We start from the raw sequence: 17,241 nt of genomic DNA on the forward strand, positions 1-17,241 counted from the left end.
CACCTCCCGGGCAGGCGGGGATCGAACTCATGCGGAAGTGGCTTTAGCTTCTCAGTGCTGTGCTTTAACCCGCTGTGCCACCAGGGAGGGCCAGACCTACTTTTAATAGACATGCTTCTCTGTTTTGGATCCTGGCTGGCAAGAAGGTTAACCCTTCTGTACTGGTGTCCCAAGGTTGGCGTAACAGATTACTATAAAATCACACAGCTCAGAGCACCAGAAATGGATTCTCTCCTAATTCAGGAGGCCAGAAATCTGAAATCATGAGTATGCTCCCTGAGGGCTCTAGGGAGGAAGCCTTCCTTGCCTTTCTCTGGTGTTGCTTACAAACTTTGGCATCCTGTAGATTTGCAATCATATAACTTATTTTTAAAAAGATTTATTTATTTACACATACAAAAACTGGGGTACAGGCCAGAGGTGCAGGGGTAAGAGATTTCACCAGAGACAGAGTGGGGAGTAGAACAGGCAAATGACGAAATACACTGCTGAGGGGAGCAGCGGGCGGGTCAGGAGAGGTCTGCCACTGCACCATGTGTGTTATCTCCATGGCTGGGATCGAGCTTGTGTTGCTGTGGCTGTGGGTATCTTCACAGTGCTGCGCTTTAACCCATTGCACCATCAGAGAGGACCCTATATCACTCAATTTCGCCTGTGCTTTCACCTGGCTATGCTCTGTGTGTGTGTGTTTCTGTGTTCTCCCTTAGTAGGGCACCTTATAAGGCTCGGAGAGGTCAGGACACCTGGCCCCAAGGTCATACAGTTAGGTAGAGGCAGATCTGGGCCTTACTTCTGGGAGTGTTCATGCTGCACCTTTACTCTAGTTTCCACAAACTTTATGACTCCAAACAGTGGAAATTTTTTTCTCCTACAGTTCTGGAATCCAGAAGCCCAAGAAGTGTCTGTCAGCCTGGAGGATCTTGGGGAAACTCCATCCCTGCCCTTCCAGCTGCTAGTGGCCACAGGCATCCCTTGGCTTGTGGCTGCATCACTCTAATCTCTGCTTCCCTCTTCACTTGGCCTTCCCCTGTGTGGCTCTGTGGCTCTTACAAGGACACTGGTTATTAGAATCAGGGCCCACCTGATTCCATAGCCCACGAGAGTCTTATCTCAAGATCCCGAACTTAAACACATCTGCAAAAACCATATTCCAAATAAGATCAGTACAATCACCAGAACTGGGGGTTGAGACCTAGACTTGTCTTTTTAGGTACTATCATTCAACCCACTTTATTATTATTATTATTATGTTTTAAAATAATATAATAGTTTATTTTTATATCATTTGGACATTTTTTCCCCCATCTCAATTGTAATCCCCGTGCAGCCCACTTTATTATTACAGGTTATTAAAGCCTTGATGGTGGCAGCATCTGCCGGGTCTCCAGCTCACAAGGTGGCAGTTCAGGGAGCAAGATTGTTCTGGAATGGTTTCAGAGTAGAAGGAGATGATCAGTGTTGTGAAGGGAGATCAACCTGGGTGGGGGAGGGGACATGTGTGACAGGGGGTACAGCTGAAGCTGATGTTCTACCAGCCATGATGGCTGAGAAATAAGACATACATGAAAATCTCTTTTGGGATCTCAGCCTTTCATGAGACAGAAACCTGGAAACCTGTCTACAGAGGTCAGCCCTACCAGCTGGGACGCTGTCCACATTTGAGGCCATTGTTCCACAGAGAAGGACTCTGGCTGCACTTACCTAGAGAGAAGGGAGAGGCCCTTCCTGAGCATCATCTGTGTGCCCGTGATGGCAATTTACCTGCTTCATCTTGGGCCCTCCATTAACCTAAGGAAGTGGCATTATCTTTATTCAGATAACTCCATGCCTGAATGCATGAACCAAACGAGATAGGGGTCCCGAGGACTAGCCACAGAGGGCTGAGAAGGCAGCCGAACACACCATGGGCACTGTATATGGACCTAGGTCTCAACTGTGGCTGCATCAGCTGTGTACTGATATCGCTGTGAGAGGGAGAAGGGGTAGGTTTAGGACTGTGATTCCATGAGCAGGAGCAGAAAAAAATAGTTCCAGGTGAGAGAGAGGGAAAGTAGAGGGACAGAGAGAGAATTTGCTTGTCTGGTGCATTGCCCCCACGATGGGACGGATTGTGGATTAGGCCTGAGGTGGCGAGTGTTCACTGTCTGGACAGAACCAACCAGAAACTGCAGTCATTTGTCTGGCCTGCCAGAGAGTGAATGCCCTCCCTGTAAAGTCTTCTTCTTCTTTTTTTAAGAGTTATTTATTTTTTATGCATACAAGAATTGGGGTACAGGCCACAGGTGTGGGGGTGAGAGGATTTACCAGAGACAGAGTGGCGAGCAGAACAGGCAGATGTACTGAAACACACTGCTGAGGGGAGCAGCAGGTAGGTCAGAAGGGGCCTGCTGTACCATGTGGGTCAGCTCGCTGGCTGGGGGTCGACTCCTGCTGCAGTGGCTACAGGTAGCTTCATAGTGCCGCGCTTTAACCTGTTGTGCCACCAAGTAGGGCTCTGAAGTCTTCTAATGCTGAGATTCTAGGAATTTTCCCAAGGAGAGTCTCAGTTAGCTGTGCACAAAAATGTTCACCACAGTATTATTTATAAGATAAAAAAGTGGAAGCAATCTACATATCCTCCAGTGTGGGATTTGTTAGGTAACTTTGGTATTCCTAGGGGCTCCTACGTCTGGCCTGAAGTTTGTTTTGAGTTAGAAATATTTTAAAACGTTGTTTAAAAAAAAGAAAAAAGAGTATGGAAGAGAACTTAATGGCTCTGAAAGCCTAAAATATTTTTTTTTCTGGCCCATTGTTGACCTGTGGAAAGAATAACAATCAGCCACCAAAGATTATATTAATCTGTATCTATGGCTGTAGGAAGATGATCACAGCATATTTCTGAAAGAAAGAAACAGGTTATATAATGGTATCCAGGCTGCTCCTGTTTCTCTAAAACAAGGTTTGTATGTTTGCATGTTATCTGTCATGATGGGTATAATATCAATAGTGATTATTAAACTTCTCTATGAGATGGTTCTGTATGGTTTGCACATTTTCTAGTGAGCAGCTGTTATTTTTGAGATCTCAGAAAGCATTCGGGAATAAAATCAATCCTAAATACTTGAGAAAACCACACTGCCTGGGCCCAGTGAGTTTTAATCCAGGCTGAGGCCATTTTGCTCAGTACTGGTTTCCAGGTGCCAAAAGGTCAAGCCAGCTGACAGTTGACACTCTTGTTTCGTCACTGTGGCTTTTGCTTTTAGTTCTCTGGGCCTGCGCCGACCCCTATAGGCTACAGTGCATGAGTGGGGGAAGCACTCCCCAGTTTACTTAGAAACAAAGGAGCTACTTTGGATAAATGAGCTGACATTCCCCTTCACCCTGGCAGAGCTGAGTCACTTCAGAGTCAGGGCAAACAGGGTCAGGCCTGGTGTCCTTCAGGGGACCCTTGAGTATAGAGGAAGAGGCGGATAAAGGAAGAAGGGAGGAAAGGAGGCGGCTAGGGAAAGAGGCCTGGCTCATTTGAGCTATTAGTCTGTGCTTGGTTCCTTCTGGGGACCTTGACACCCTGGAGCCACCCTGTCCAGGCAGCACCCTGCCTCTCGATGCCTGGCCTGGGCTGAGTTCCAGGATACGGCTTTCCAGTGCCTGGCACATCGTCAGTGTCCAACAAATGTTTATTACCTATTAAAAAAACCACACAAAACACAGGTGTCAGAGGCATATGGAGCCAGGCCTGAGAAACACCTGGCTCATAACTGTTTGTACATAAATACTGGTTGCCGCTCCCTGTGCCCAGACCCTCTTCTCTGGCAGACTGGGCCCTATTGTAGCTCCAATGATATTATTCTGGTGTTTCTAATTTTCCACCTGGGCCGTGAGCAGATTGTCACCAAATCCCCAGATGTACAGGATCCGGGAACGCATGACAAGCAGGTAAATGCTCAGGAGCCAGCCCGCCACTGGGCCAGTTCATTCCACTCTGTCTTGCTCCAGGCTGGACCCCCACCTTGGCCAGGTTTGATGAGCTCATGGAGGTGACGGGAGGCTGACAGATCGGGAACAGCAGAGCACAGCACAACACACTTCTGAGCGTGGGCTCCGGGAGCCAGATCTAAGTTTGGATCCCACCACTGTCACTTCCTAGTGCCACTTCCTGGTGTCTTGGGTGAGCCACTTACTCCTCTGTAGCACGAGGGTGAGGTTACCGCTCAGGGTTACAGGATGAAATGCAATCATGCAGTCTCTGCTTTGGCATCATTTCTAGCACACAAAAGAAAAGACATTCAGGGAATATTGCTTAAAGAAAACAAACAACGATCCAAAGCTGTAGGACCGTCCCACTGAGGCTTTCTACCAGGGAGGAGTTTCAGTCTTCTTCCGTCTAGGTACTGGGCATGACGATGTCAGCCAGTCTCATCAGCTGCCCTGGGTCTGCCCTGGGGAGAAAATTCATACAGGCATTTACTCGTCAGCTGAGAGGCCGCTGTCCCAAGGCCCTGGAGCCTGAGTGGGTGTCACGTGGCCCTGGCTGTGGTGTAATCACAGTGTGGCCTATCCCCACAAATGGAAAGAAAATTAATAGACATAGTGATGATCTTCCCTGCCAGTGGGGCTGGTTTGACAGATGATGGAGAGGGTTTAGGCCTCTGAATGTATAAAGGAAGCCCCTCTGAGGATGAGAAGAATGGTTTGCCGCAAATTCCCAGCAGATTCAGAATGAGCTAGAGGGGATTTTGGCTTAGAAAGATGGCCGAGAGTTTCCCAGTTACCTCAGAATCAATAGAGGTGCAGCCTGAACTTACCATCCTTACTCCCAGGGTCAGGTCCAATGGGTAAGGATTAAGCCCTATGAGAAAAAGGCAGATGAGTGTTAAGGGAAAAACCCAAAAGGATTGTCAATTCTTGTATGTCAGCTGGCTGAGAAAACTACATGCTTTCCCATGTGTTGACTTCAGAACACAAAACAAAACACACACACACACACATACCCCATGACTATACTGAAAGAACGAGGTTCAGAGAAGGAAAGTAATTTACCCAAGGCCACACAGTGGAGTATGTTGAGGAGCTAAGATCTGAATGACTACAAGTTTCTCCAACTCACTTCCGAACTTAGAAAGCAGTGTGGGGGGAAACTTAGAAGCACCGTGGTGACAGCTCTTGATCCTCAACCTCTTTTTATTGTGGTAAAACTCACTTAACATAAAATGGACAGTCTTAACCATTTTAAGTGTGCAGTTCAGTAACATAGCCACATTTCTGTTGTTGTACAGCCATCCTACCATCTAGTCCCACGACAGTTGTCATCTTGCAGAAACAGGAGCTCTATGTCTATTAAGCAATAACTTCCATTCTCCTCTCTTCCTGGCTCCTGACAACCACCATTATGCTTTCTTTCCTTTTTAAAAAAGATTTTATTTATTTATTTTTGTGTAGAACTGGGCTATTGGCCCTTGGTGCTGGGCTGAGAGGATTCACCAGAGACAGAGTGGGGAGCAGAACAGGCGGACTGATGAAGCACACTGCTGAGGGGAGCAGTGGGGGAGACAGGAGAGGTCTGCTGTGCCATGTGGTCAGCTCCCTGGCCAGGGATTGAACTCAGGGTATTGCTGTGGGCCCTCGCACTGAGACTGAGGCCCCATTATACTTTGTTTCTGAGTCTGACTATACAATTACATGACTGTAAGTGGAATTACACAGTACTTGTCTTTTTTAGGGTGTGATTGGCTCATTTCACTCAACATAATATCCTCAGTGTTCATTCATGTTGTAGCATGTGTCAGATTTCCCCTCCTTTTTAAGGCTGAGTAATATTTCACTATGTATAGATGTATATCCCATTTTGCTTATCTATTCACTCTCCCTGTGGGCACTGGGTTACTTTCATGTTTCAGCTACTATGAATAATGCTGTTATGAACACAGATGTACAAATATCTCTCCACACTCTGCTTTAAAAATCTCTTGGGTATATCTCCAAAGGTGGAATTGCTGGGTCATGTAGTATTTTTATTTTTATTTATTTTGAGGAAATGCCATGCTGTTTTCCCCAGTGGCTGTACCATTTTACATTCCTACCAACAAGCGTTCCAATGTCTCCATGTTCTCACCAACACTTGCTGTTGTCTGATTTTTGATATTGGCCATTCTCTTTCTATATTCTATATAGGAATTCGAATAAGTATGAGGGGCATTTTGTCATAGTTTGGATTTGTTTTTCTCTAATGATTACTGATGTTGGTTATCTTTGTATTTATAGCTTTGTATCTCTTCAGTGAAATGTCTATTCAAGTCCTTTCTCCACTATTAAAATCAGGATATTTGCCTTTTTATGTTGAGTTTGGCAGTTATTTTTGGTTCTTTCCTCCCCTTTGAGTTAATTTGTGTATTGCGGTAATTATCCAATGTCAGAGCCACAACTTTTTGAAATAAAAAAAAAATAATTAGGGACCAACAGTAGCATTTTAGAGGATGGTGGAATAAATCCTTCTAGAGAATTCTAATTCTGCTCTCGAACTGGCTTTGCTACAGCAGAGTGAACTTTTAAAGATACATACGTAAATAAAACTACATCACCTCCCTGGTTGAAATCACTAGTGACTTCCTACTGGACTCAGAATAAAATCCAATTTTCTGCTATGATTCAAAACTCCATTTGATTTTACTCCTTCCTGATTTCTTCCTCTACATGTCCTGTTGCTTCCTCTCTGGCTCACTGCACTTGAGTTACATTTCATTTCTGACCTTTCCTACAGTTCATCAAATTCTTTCCCTACCAGCGGGCCTTTGCATTTGCTATTCCCTTGGACTGAAAAAAGTCTGTCCCTTTTCTCCATATGGGTGATTTCTTCTCATTCTTCCCACCCATGTCATTTTGGTTGAATCAGCTCAAACGACCATAACAAAATACCATAACAGGAACCAACTCTTTCATAGCTTTAAAAGCTAGAAATCCAAAAGCAAGTTTCCACCTTGGTCAATGCCTGGTGAGGACTCTTCCTGGCTTGTAGACAGCTTTATTTTATTTTATTTTTTTTATTTGTACATACAGAACTGGGGTACAGGCCAGAGGCTCAGGGGCAGTGAGAGGCTTCACCAGAGAAAGAGTGGGGAGCAGAACAGGCAGATCGATGAAGTACACTGCTGAGGGGAACAGCAGGCGGGTCAGGAGAGGTCTGCCGCGCCATGTGGGTCACCTCTGGGGCAGGCGGGAATCGAACTCATGTGGAAGTGGCTTTAGCTTCTCAGTGCAGTGCTTTAACCCGCTGCGCCACCAGGGAGGGCCCAACACACCTTTATTTTTGCTGTGTTGTGTCTTCAGCTGTAAGGAGAGAGAGAAAATAGAAGAGAGGAAGGGAGGAGGAAGAAGGAGAGAGTGGGGTCTGAGAGAGGCTGGCACATACCAGGGGCTCAATAGTAGCTGTTGGAAGAATGACCAAAGCGCAGCTTATAGTAAGTTTAGATTCCTTGACTTTTTCAATAAGTATGTGGTTGAGGGAGGAAGGTAACCAGCTCTGAGGGCAGGTAGCAAAGTCATTACCAGGTATTGGCACTGAGTTAAATCCCATCTCCCTGCACAGTGGGCGGGAATACGATGACTTGAGGCCTGTAGGGTCTCTGCAGGCAGTAAGGTGGGAATCATGGCCTGCAGTAGGGCCAGTGCCCTCTCTGCTCTCTGACGCCTCCTTTGCCACATTCTCACTATTCTGGTAATTCTGTGGGCCCTTGCATGGACACCTGTGGTGTGGGTCGTGCCCCGGATGGTTCTGGTCTGAGGCATATTTGCTGCCTCCACTGGGACTCCACCAGGGCCCATCACCTGTGCTACCTCCACACCCTGTTCTTCAACACATCAAACCCTGCACGCCCTCCATTTCCCACAAGGTGAAGGTACTTCCTGGGGTTATTCTTTGTGGCAGCCTGGTAGGCAAATACATCTTCCTTGGTGTCAGCCCTATTTGTGAAACCACATCAGTTCCATTAAACCATCTTGCTGTTCCCAGAACTGTTTATTGACCTTCTTGTCCCTGCCATGCGTCCTCCCCCCATGTGAGGCCACCTACTCTCTGCACTGCTGCCCAAGGTGACGGGTTTGTGTCAGCAGTGTGATGGTGGAGACAGCTGGGCGGGGCCAGCTGTTGGGTCCTGCCGCACACAACGGCTCCTTCAGGGGTGCGATGGTGACTTGATGATAGCCAGGCCGGGACAGCCCTGGGACTGCTCCGGTTTCTGTGGTGTCCGCCCTTTGTTCCCACTACTGATCAAGCGCTAACTAACATTTTTATTTTCTATATGTCCTTTTTTAGGAAGTGACTAGAGGATATACTCCATCACAATGAGGGCAGAAACCAAGATAGACAACACTTGCAAGCCAGGAAACAAGGGCCCTGACACAGGACAGTGTGTATTTGGTCTAGAAAGTGATCAGTCCCAGAATGAAGAGGAAGAGGGAGACTCCAGGAGTGGGAGAAATAGGACATCAAAAGGAATTAATAGATTATATGGAGAAAGAATGCAAACAGTGAGTAACACACTAGTCATGTCCCCAGATATAACAAATGTCTAATTGCCTGGAGCTCTTGGTAGCACAGGCAGTATGACAGAGAACAAATGACACAGTCTCCTACCTTAGGGGACACACATAGATGAGGGGCAGATGGACAGAACAGAAGGTAAGTAGGGCCCTCCCTGGTGGCACAACAGGTTAGGGTGCAGCACTGCACGCTAGCCGCAGCTGCTTCAATGTGAGTTCGATCCCCGGCCAGGACCCACATGGCCAGCAGACCTCTCCTGTCTCGCCTGCTGCGCCCCTCAGCAGTGCACTCCATTGATCTGCCTGTCCTGCTCCCTCCTCTGCCTCTGCTGAATCCTTTCAGCGCCCCTGAACCTCTGGCCTATACCCCAGTTCTGTATGCATAAGTAAATAAATAAATCTTTTAAAAAAAAATAAAGGAAGGAAGGTAAATAGAGGTCAGGTGTTGATTCATGACATAAAGAAAAATGAGGCCGTGTAAGGAGAGTGAAGTGATTTTGGGGAGACAGATGGTTTAGAAAAGATGGCCGGGGGCTCTGAGTGGTGATATTTGAATAGAGTCCTGAATTTAGTGAAGGAACAAGCCAGGCAGAATTTGGGAGAGGAGCTCCCAGGCAGAGGGCGCAATGGTCCAAAGGCTGTGAGGTGGGAGTAGGTTTGCTGTGTCTAAGGAACAGCAAAGAGGCCGGCGTATGGGGTGGGGAAGGGCCTAAATTGTATCGCAGTCAAGGGGAAGTTTCTAGAAGATCTGAGACGCTGGAAGTGGCCTGGGCCAGCTTGTGGAATATGGACCCCTTTGGCGGGGGCAGCGGGAAGGGGGGACTTGAGACGGGAGAGCAGGAGGAAGACTTGTCTGAGGAGGCCAGAGAGCTTGTCTGCCGGCTACCTGTGGTCTGGTGGGGGAGGCCTGTGGGACCAGGAGCCTTGGGGCTGGGCCTGAACCAGCGGCAGCAGCTTTATCACCTGCTCCCCAGCATCCCAGCCCCCTCTGGGAATTGCAGGATCCTTCACAAATCAAAATAGCAGGCAAAGAACAGCCTCTAATTGTTCTGCGTAAAAGAAGCGAAATTAGACGAGTCAGCTGTGGGGTTGAGCCCGCCTCCCACACAGCTGTGATCCCACTACCGCTGAAGACAGACTTCCCGAGACTTGCAATTCTGCTGTCTCCCAGCAAAACTTTTTGCTCCTCCGGTCCCAGGGCAAATGACAGCTATTTTGGTAGGGAGTGGGACAGATGCTGGCCCTGGAGGACAATGAGTGAGACCATTTATTTATTTATTTATTTATTTTTTAAGACTTATTTATTTGTTCGTACAGAACTGGGGTTCAGGCCAGAGGTGCAGGGGCAGTGAGTGGATTCACCAGGGATAGAGTGGGGAGCAGAACAAGCAGGTAGATGAAGCACACTGCTGAAGAGAGCAGCGGGCGGGTCAGGAGAGGTCTGCTGCACCATGTGGGTCAGCTCCAGGGCTGGGATCCAACTCGTGCTGAAGTGGCTTTAGCTTCATAGTGCTGTGCTTTAATTCACTGCACCACCAGGGAGAGTCTGAGACCATTTCCTTCATGGTCATTTCATGAAGGAACAGTCTTCGTTGATATGAGTTCATTCAGTCATGCAAACGTCATGGGCATGTTTGCTCTGAGGGTCCGGGACTGGGCATGGTTTGGAAGGCTCTGGAGGCACAGTGGTGCTTCTCCCTTGGGACAGACTGGGGGACAGCCCTGGTTTGGGAGTCAGGGAGGTCTGCGTTCTTACCTGGTCTCTGAGTCTTACCTGGCCATGCACTGTGTGGCTTTGGCTGAGTCAGGCCACCCCCCTCCTGCTGTGTGGGCTTTAGATTACATTGTTTCTCAAACTTTAGAGTCCATAAAATAGAGACGTCCAGGCCTCCTTTCCAGAGATTAAGATTAGCAGGTCTGGTGTGGGGTCCAGGAATCTACATTTCTCACCAGTTCTTCTGGTAATTCTGAGGAGAGTCTTTGGGCCCCACTTTACTCAAATTCCCCCTCTATCTCTCAGGGCACTTCCTGCTCTGAAATTTGAGGAGTCATTCCCATTACCTTTTCTGGGGTGCCCAGGTCACTCGAGGGCATGGGTGAAGTGCTGCCCCTGCCTCAGTGTACCTGAGTGTTTCTGTGGTGGTCACACTGCTTCAGCGCATACCGCCTTCCTGTCAGCGCCGGCTGGATGAAGGCCCAGCTGTAGCACAAGCATCTGTGCAGCATCAGAGGATGGAAGAGCGATGGGGAGTTTGGGATGCAGGACTGGGTTGCAGACATCTGGTTTGGACACCTGGGCTCACACCTTGGGTTGGGTGTATGGCACTTTCACCAGCTCCCCTTCCTCACAACTGGGTGAATCCACCTGTATGGAGACAGGACAGTCTGGATAGGGCCACAGGAGGGACTGGAGCCCTGGTTTACCTTGAAGGAGCCCCCCAGGGTCTGAGGCCTTGGCCAGTCTGCTAGGCAGCGTCCCTTCCTCAGAACTGGCCAATCACCTCCCAGAAGGCCAGGTCAGAAGCAGAGGTCAGAAGCCAGGTCATTCTATTCTAACCCCCAGCAACATTCTTTAGCTCTAAAGAATAACGGCTGTCATATAGTAAGCACTTAGCATGCTTTGGGCTCAGAGCTAAGTGGTATATCATCTCATTACATTTGTTAATTCTATAAAGTTGGTAAAAACATTGTCCCTCTTTTTGCAGTTACAGACACTGAGACTTAGAGTTCATGTTAAAAGACCATAATCGGCCCTCCATGGTGATGCAATGGGGTAAAGCACAGCATTATGAAGCTAGCTGCAGCCACTTCAGCACCAGTTTGATCCCCGGTCTGGGAGGTGGCCCACATGGCATGGCAGACCTCTCCTGACCCACCTGCTGCTCCCCTCAGCAGTGTACTTTGTCAGTCTTCCTATTCTGCTCCCCACTCTGTCTCTGGTGAATCCTCTCACCACCACCTGTAACCCAGTTCTGTGTGCATAAATAAATAAATCTTTAAAAAAAAAAAAAAAACATAGTCACTCAGCAAATAAATAGTGGAAGCAGAATTAGAACCCATGTCTGTTTTCCTTTGGATCCCTGTTTTATTTTTATCTTTTATCTTTAGACCACCTTGGAACATAAGAGTTTTTGCTAAAATATCTTTTGCACAGACAGAGAAATCTTTTTGCCTCTGTTGTAGTGGAGAGGAGTGATACTGAGTCAGACTACAGGGTTCCAGTTCTGCCCTGTTTGTGTGACCTTGGGCAAGTCACTTCACCACCCTGAGGACCTGAGATCTGTGAGCCTGAAATCTGTGAAATGGAACAATTAAACATGCACTTCCTTTTAAGGTACACTAAGATGAAGACAGCTACCAACATCTACATCTTCAACCTGGCCCTGGCAGATGCATTGGCCACCAGCACGCTGCCCTTCCAGAGTGCCAAGTACCTGATGGGGACATGGCCCTTTGGGGAACTTCTCTGCAAGGCTGTACTCTCCATTGACTACTACAATATGTTCACCAGCATCTTCACGCTCACCATGATGAGTGTTGACCGCTACATTGCCGTCTGCCACCCAGTCAAGGCCCTGGACTTCCGCACACCTGCCAAAGCCAAGCTGATCAACATCTGCATCTGGGTCCTGGCCTCAGGTGTGGGTGTCCCCATCATGGTCATGGCTGTGACCCGCCCCCGGGGTGAGTGAATAAGGGGCTGTGTGGCACAGGCTGCTAACTACCAGAGGCAGCCCTTGGGCTCTTATGGGGGGGTGTGTGTGGCTCACCAGTGAACATGTGGGTTTCTTATCAGTGAAAGTGAAGATGGCTGGCCAGTGAGGAGTAATCAACCAGTGAGAATGGGAATGACTTACTGAGTGGGAATGTGAAGGGTTGATGTTTGTGAGAATGAATGTCTGGGCACTGGTCATGTGGGTTACAGGCCAAAGGAAATGTATGAATGGGATTATAAATCCCACCCCTAGATGACTGATCTGTGAGCATGTGGATGCTGGCAAGGTGTGGCCGACTTACCTATTGAGAGATGGATGGTCAGTGGAGTGAGGGTATCACTGACTAGTAATGGAGTTCTTAAGATTTGTGGGCTCATCCCAGATTCCCTTTCACCCCAATTTGAAAATCATTGACCCAAATAACCAAAGGAAGTCTAGAGAATGGCCTTCAGGAAATGACAGGTAGATTTTCTCTACAGAATGGTCATTTTCCCCAAAGCAAAATGATAATTATTTTAGTAACTACCTGTATTAAATCAGGGTAGCTAATGTAATGATCTCCAAAGCTCAGTGACTTAACACAATTTCTCCTTCACATCATGTCTTTTCCTTCCACACAGTCATTCAGGGATCCAGGCTCTGAATGATGGTTTCAAAATCATCAGCTGTTGGCATCCAGCCAGCAGATGAATCTGGAGAGGGAGTACTGAGAAAACGCAACCACTTTTTTTTTAAAGATTTATTTATTTATGCATACAGAACTGGGCCACAGGCCAGAGGTGCAGAGTCAGTGAGAGGATTCATCAGAGACAGAGTGGGGAGCAGAACAGACCGACTGACAAGTATATTGCTGAGGGGAGCAGCGGCCGGGTCAGGAGAGGTCTGCTGCACCATGTGGGTCACCTCCAGGGCAGGCAGGGATCAAATTCATGCGGAAATGGCTTTAGCTTCTTAGTGGTATGCTTTAACCCGCTGCGCCACCAGGGAGGGCCCACACAACCACTTTTAAATATCATGGCCTGTCTCTTCCTAGTGATAGGTGGTCATGTGGCCTCAATTTGGTATGAAGATGTAGGAAAAGTAATTTAGCAGGATGCTGGAGACACAGGTCACAAATTAACCTATCAGCCACACTATGCTATGTGATGTTGAGAAGATTAAATGAAGCTATATGTGTAAAACACTTAGGACAAGGCCTGAGGACATTGGTTGCCAAAGCTCATTAAATAGAAGCTGTGAAAGTGATTAAGCCAATGGGGTAGATAAGACAGGCACTTTGCCTACATTTGACTAAAAGAAAACCAAGACTCTGAGGTCAAGTAGTGTACTAAGGGTCATACAGCGAGTCATGTGGTGGAACTTAGCCAAGAATCCAAGGCTCCTGCCCCCTATCTGTTGCTCCTTTTAGCTGCTTTTAGGCAGAGGGTCGGTGCAATGGGTGGGTGGGTGGGGGAAACAGGCTTGCTGGGAGACTTCTTGGTGATCCTTTACCCCTGTCAAGGGTAGAACCCAGCGCCCTTATATGACCTCTGAGAGACTGGTATTGGCTTGACTGGTCCATTCCTCACTGTCAGCCTTCAGTTTACGGGCCATTAGCTGTCATCCTGCTGGTGGCCAGACCAGATGGGTCTCCTCACTATACTACACACACACACTCCCCCATTGTGTGCCATTAGCACTGGGGCTGTGGGTGCCACTCGCTGTGTGGCCTTGGGCAAGTGCTGCTACCCTTTGGTCCTGGTTCTACCACCTGTAAAATGAAGTCCTTGGGCTTGATCACTCCTAGGGCCCTTCCAGCCTGGTGTCCTGTGGTTCTCCATCCCCTTTCTTCACAATTCTCAGGCTCTATGACCACCTTGTAGCTTCTCAAATCCCAGAATCGGGCCAGCCTTGTTCTGAATACCACAACTTCCCCTAAAGTGTTCATCCTACCTAAGCCCACACACCAAGAATAGGGTGCTCATTCTAACCTGGGGTCCCCTCCTTTCTCTGGGCGAGTCTGGCACTCAGAAAGTTCTTGTCACCAAGCTGAGTTCTGGCTGCCTACACCCATGGCCCCCACCTCTGCACACCCCCACACATCTGCCCCCTGCCCTGTGAGTGCACTAAGAGCTTTTGCCTCATTGTGCTCAATACTTCACTTGCCTTAGCCCAGTTACTCTCACGACAACCCCTGTTAGTGCCACTTCACAGATGCTCTCTAAGAGGCTGAGTAACTTGCCCAGACCCACAGAACACACAGGAGGGCCTCACACTCTCTGAGTCTGTCTTCGCTGTACTGACCCCGCTGGCGCCGGTTTGGAAATGTGTGGGGTGTTAAATGACAAGCACTGGACTCTCATGGGCTTGGGCTAAAACGGTATCATTACTGCCGTCCATGAGCGTGGACGCTTATGAAGGTACTGGGAGAGATTAAAGAAAGGAGCTCCTAGGTCAGGGTCCATTCTGTGGGGGTCTTAAGCATGAGTCCATCAAGTACAGAAGTCAAGGGGGGGACATTCCGTGTAGAAGAGTCACGTGGCGCCAGCCCCAGGGGGAGGCAGTGGGCTGAACAGGACTCTCGGGATGGGCGCACGGGCAGGGTCGCTCAGGGCCTCAGGCCGGGCATCACCTGTCTGTCTTGTTTCCCTGACCCAGACGGGGCGGTGGTGTGCATGCTCCAGTTCCCCAGCCCCAGCTGGTACTGGGACACGGTGACCAAGATCTGCGTGTTCCTCTTCGCCTTCGTGGTGCCCATCCTCATCATCACGGTGTGCTACAGCCTGATGCTGCTGCGCCTGCGCAGCGTCCGCCTGCTGTCAGGCTCCAAGGAGAAGGACCGCAGCCTGCGGCGCATCACGCGCATGGTGCTGGTGGTGGTGGGCGCCTTCGTGGTGTGCTGGGCCCCCATCCACATCTTCGTCATCGTCTGGACGCTGGTGGACATCGACCGCCGCGACCCGCTGGTGGTGGCCGCTCTGCACCTGTGCATCGCGCTGGGCTACGCCAACAGCAGCCTCAACCCCGTGCTCTACGCCTTCCTCGACGAGAACTTCAAGCGCTGCTTCCGCCAGCTCTGCCGCACGCCCTGCGGCCGCCCGGAGCCCGGCAGCTTCAGCCGCGCGCGGGAAGCCACGGCCCGCGAGCGGGTCACCGCCTGCACCCCGTCCGACGGTCCCGGCGGGGGCGCGGCCTGAGCGGGCCGGGGCGGCCCTCGCGCCCCTCCGCAGGGACTTGGCGTCGCTGGGCGTTCTGGTGGGGCGGAGCGGCGCCTCTGTGTTGGAGCGGGGGTGGGGCCAGAGCCGCCTCGGGAGCCGGGAGGTGGCGCCCCTGCAGCGCGGTGGACCTCAGGTCCGGGGCGGAGTCGCGGCTGGACAGTGGGGCGGTGCTTCTGGGCTGAGCGCACTGCCCACAGCCTGGGGCTGGCGGGGGAGCTAGAGACGCCCGGTGGGCAGGACCTGGGGCTCTAGAACCAGCGGCCACTCAGGGCCTCCATCTTGGGACGAGCTGGAGTTCTCACCTGAGCAGGAGGGGGGGGGGGTCGTAGGGGCCGGGCGGGCGGGCGGGAGTGGGGTCCTGCCTGAAGATCTTGGGACAGGACCCCAGAAAGGGTTCGTGGGTGTACTGTGGTTTGAAAATTGAGCTGCAGGTTTGGGTCCTGTGCAGTGGAGAGGGGCCTCTTCAGGGCAAGACAGGATAGGACAGTGGGGTGCGACTCCAGCTGGACATAGAGCCGGAATGGGGGCTGGGGCTTCAACTATGGGGTAGAGTCCCAACCCAGAGTTACAGCAAGAGGCTGGGCTCCCTGAAGCCAGGTCTTCAGAGAGAAAGAGAGAGAGAGAAATAGAGACTCCCTGAGGAAATGGCAGGGATCCTTTAGCATCAAAGAAGTGTCCCAGCCCTGTACCCTGGGGTCTTGGGCACAGTAGTGGAGTAGGGCTTGGCTCCTGGACAAGGCTTCACGCTGAGGTGGAGTCCCCAGCCCTGAGTTCTCTGGAGTGCTGACCCAGCTGGTGGAAGGAGCGTAGGAGGAGATCGCAGAGGGCTCCCAGCACCAAAGCAAGGGCTGGAAGTCAACTTCTGTTAGGGATGGTGGGCGGTGGGCCGATGGGAGCTTCTGCGTTGAGGTTAGGTCCTCAAGCCAGAGGGCAGAGGCCCTTGGGAGGTGCCTAGGGCCATGGCTCATCCTACCCAGTCCTGCAGGATACAAGAGCACACTAACTCGAGCTCTGTGGATGGCAAGTGTCACCAGGACTCTGGGAGCATATGAAGCACCAGTGTGGACTTTTCCTCCTCCCCCTCTCCTGGTCTTGTATCTCTGCAAAGAACCTCCAAGAAGCCCTCTTTCCTCACAACATCTGGCCTTCCCCGTGTCCAGGGCTTCCAGTGAACTGGAGCTGCTCACACAGGCCCTGGCTTTCATAACTGCAGTACTCATGTGAGTGTGTGCTCCTCTCTCCCAGTCCTGGTCCCCCCCAAGCTCCCCAGGGCCCCACCTGCTCTTACAGCCCAATTCAAGCTGCTCAGGGTGTGGCCCACCCAGAGTTGTGGATACTTTTCATTTGTTTGGAATTATATTCAGGCATTCCTAGATCTCTGTCCTCCCAATATAGGATCTCCCTTTGTCCCCTGTCTTCTCCATGGTTCATCACCACCACCACCTCCCCCATGATACTGCCTCAGTCACAGCCCTAACTCCGGGTGGAAGCAGTGTGCTGACATCCTTGTAAAAACAAATTTAATTGTCTTCCCTTTTTGGGACAGATGGGAAGAAATTGACGTCTTTGTCTGACACACACACACACACAAAAGAAGAAGAAGAAGAAAGAAAGAAGCTACCTCTTCTTCCTTTCACTGTCACTTCCTTAGAACAAATGTCTCTCCCCTGTCTGGGAGCCGTCAGTCCCCCAGGCATGAACTGTCAGGAGGTAGGGGTAGTCACCAAGGTGGGTTTTGGGCACATTCACCATAGGAATGCCCTTAGGCAAAGCCTGTCTTCAGGGTGAGCGCCCCAGAAGCTGTAGAAGGCTGG

At 50.0% G+C, this 17,241-nt stretch overlaps 1 protein-coding gene across 2 annotated transcripts in view; it reads left to right on the forward strand.

The window, feature by feature from the left end:
- Positions 1-15,706, forward strand: part of OPRD1 (opioid receptor, delta 1) — a 30,929-nt gene extending 15,223 nt beyond the window's left edge. For both annotated transcript variants that reach the window (XM_004678699.2, XM_012722158.1), the window contains exons 2-3: positions 11,849-12,198; positions 14,868-15,706. In XM_004678699.2, the coding sequence (XP_004678756.1) occupies positions 11,849-12,198; positions 14,868-15,406 (889 nt within the window). In that variant the 3' untranslated portion in view covers positions 15,407-15,706. The remainder of the gene's footprint in view (positions 1-11,848; positions 12,199-14,867) is intronic.
- The last annotated feature ends 1,535 nt before the right edge of the window (positions 15,707-17,241 follow it).

The sequence above is a fragment of the Condylura cristata genome, unplaced genomic scaffold, assembly GCF_000260355.1.
Source record: "Condylura cristata isolate star-nosed mole 26May11 unplaced genomic scaffold, ConCri1.0 scaffold00008, whole genome shotgun sequence".
Classification (NCBI taxonomy): Eukaryota; Metazoa; Chordata; class Mammalia; order Eulipotyphla; family Talpidae; genus Condylura; species Condylura cristata.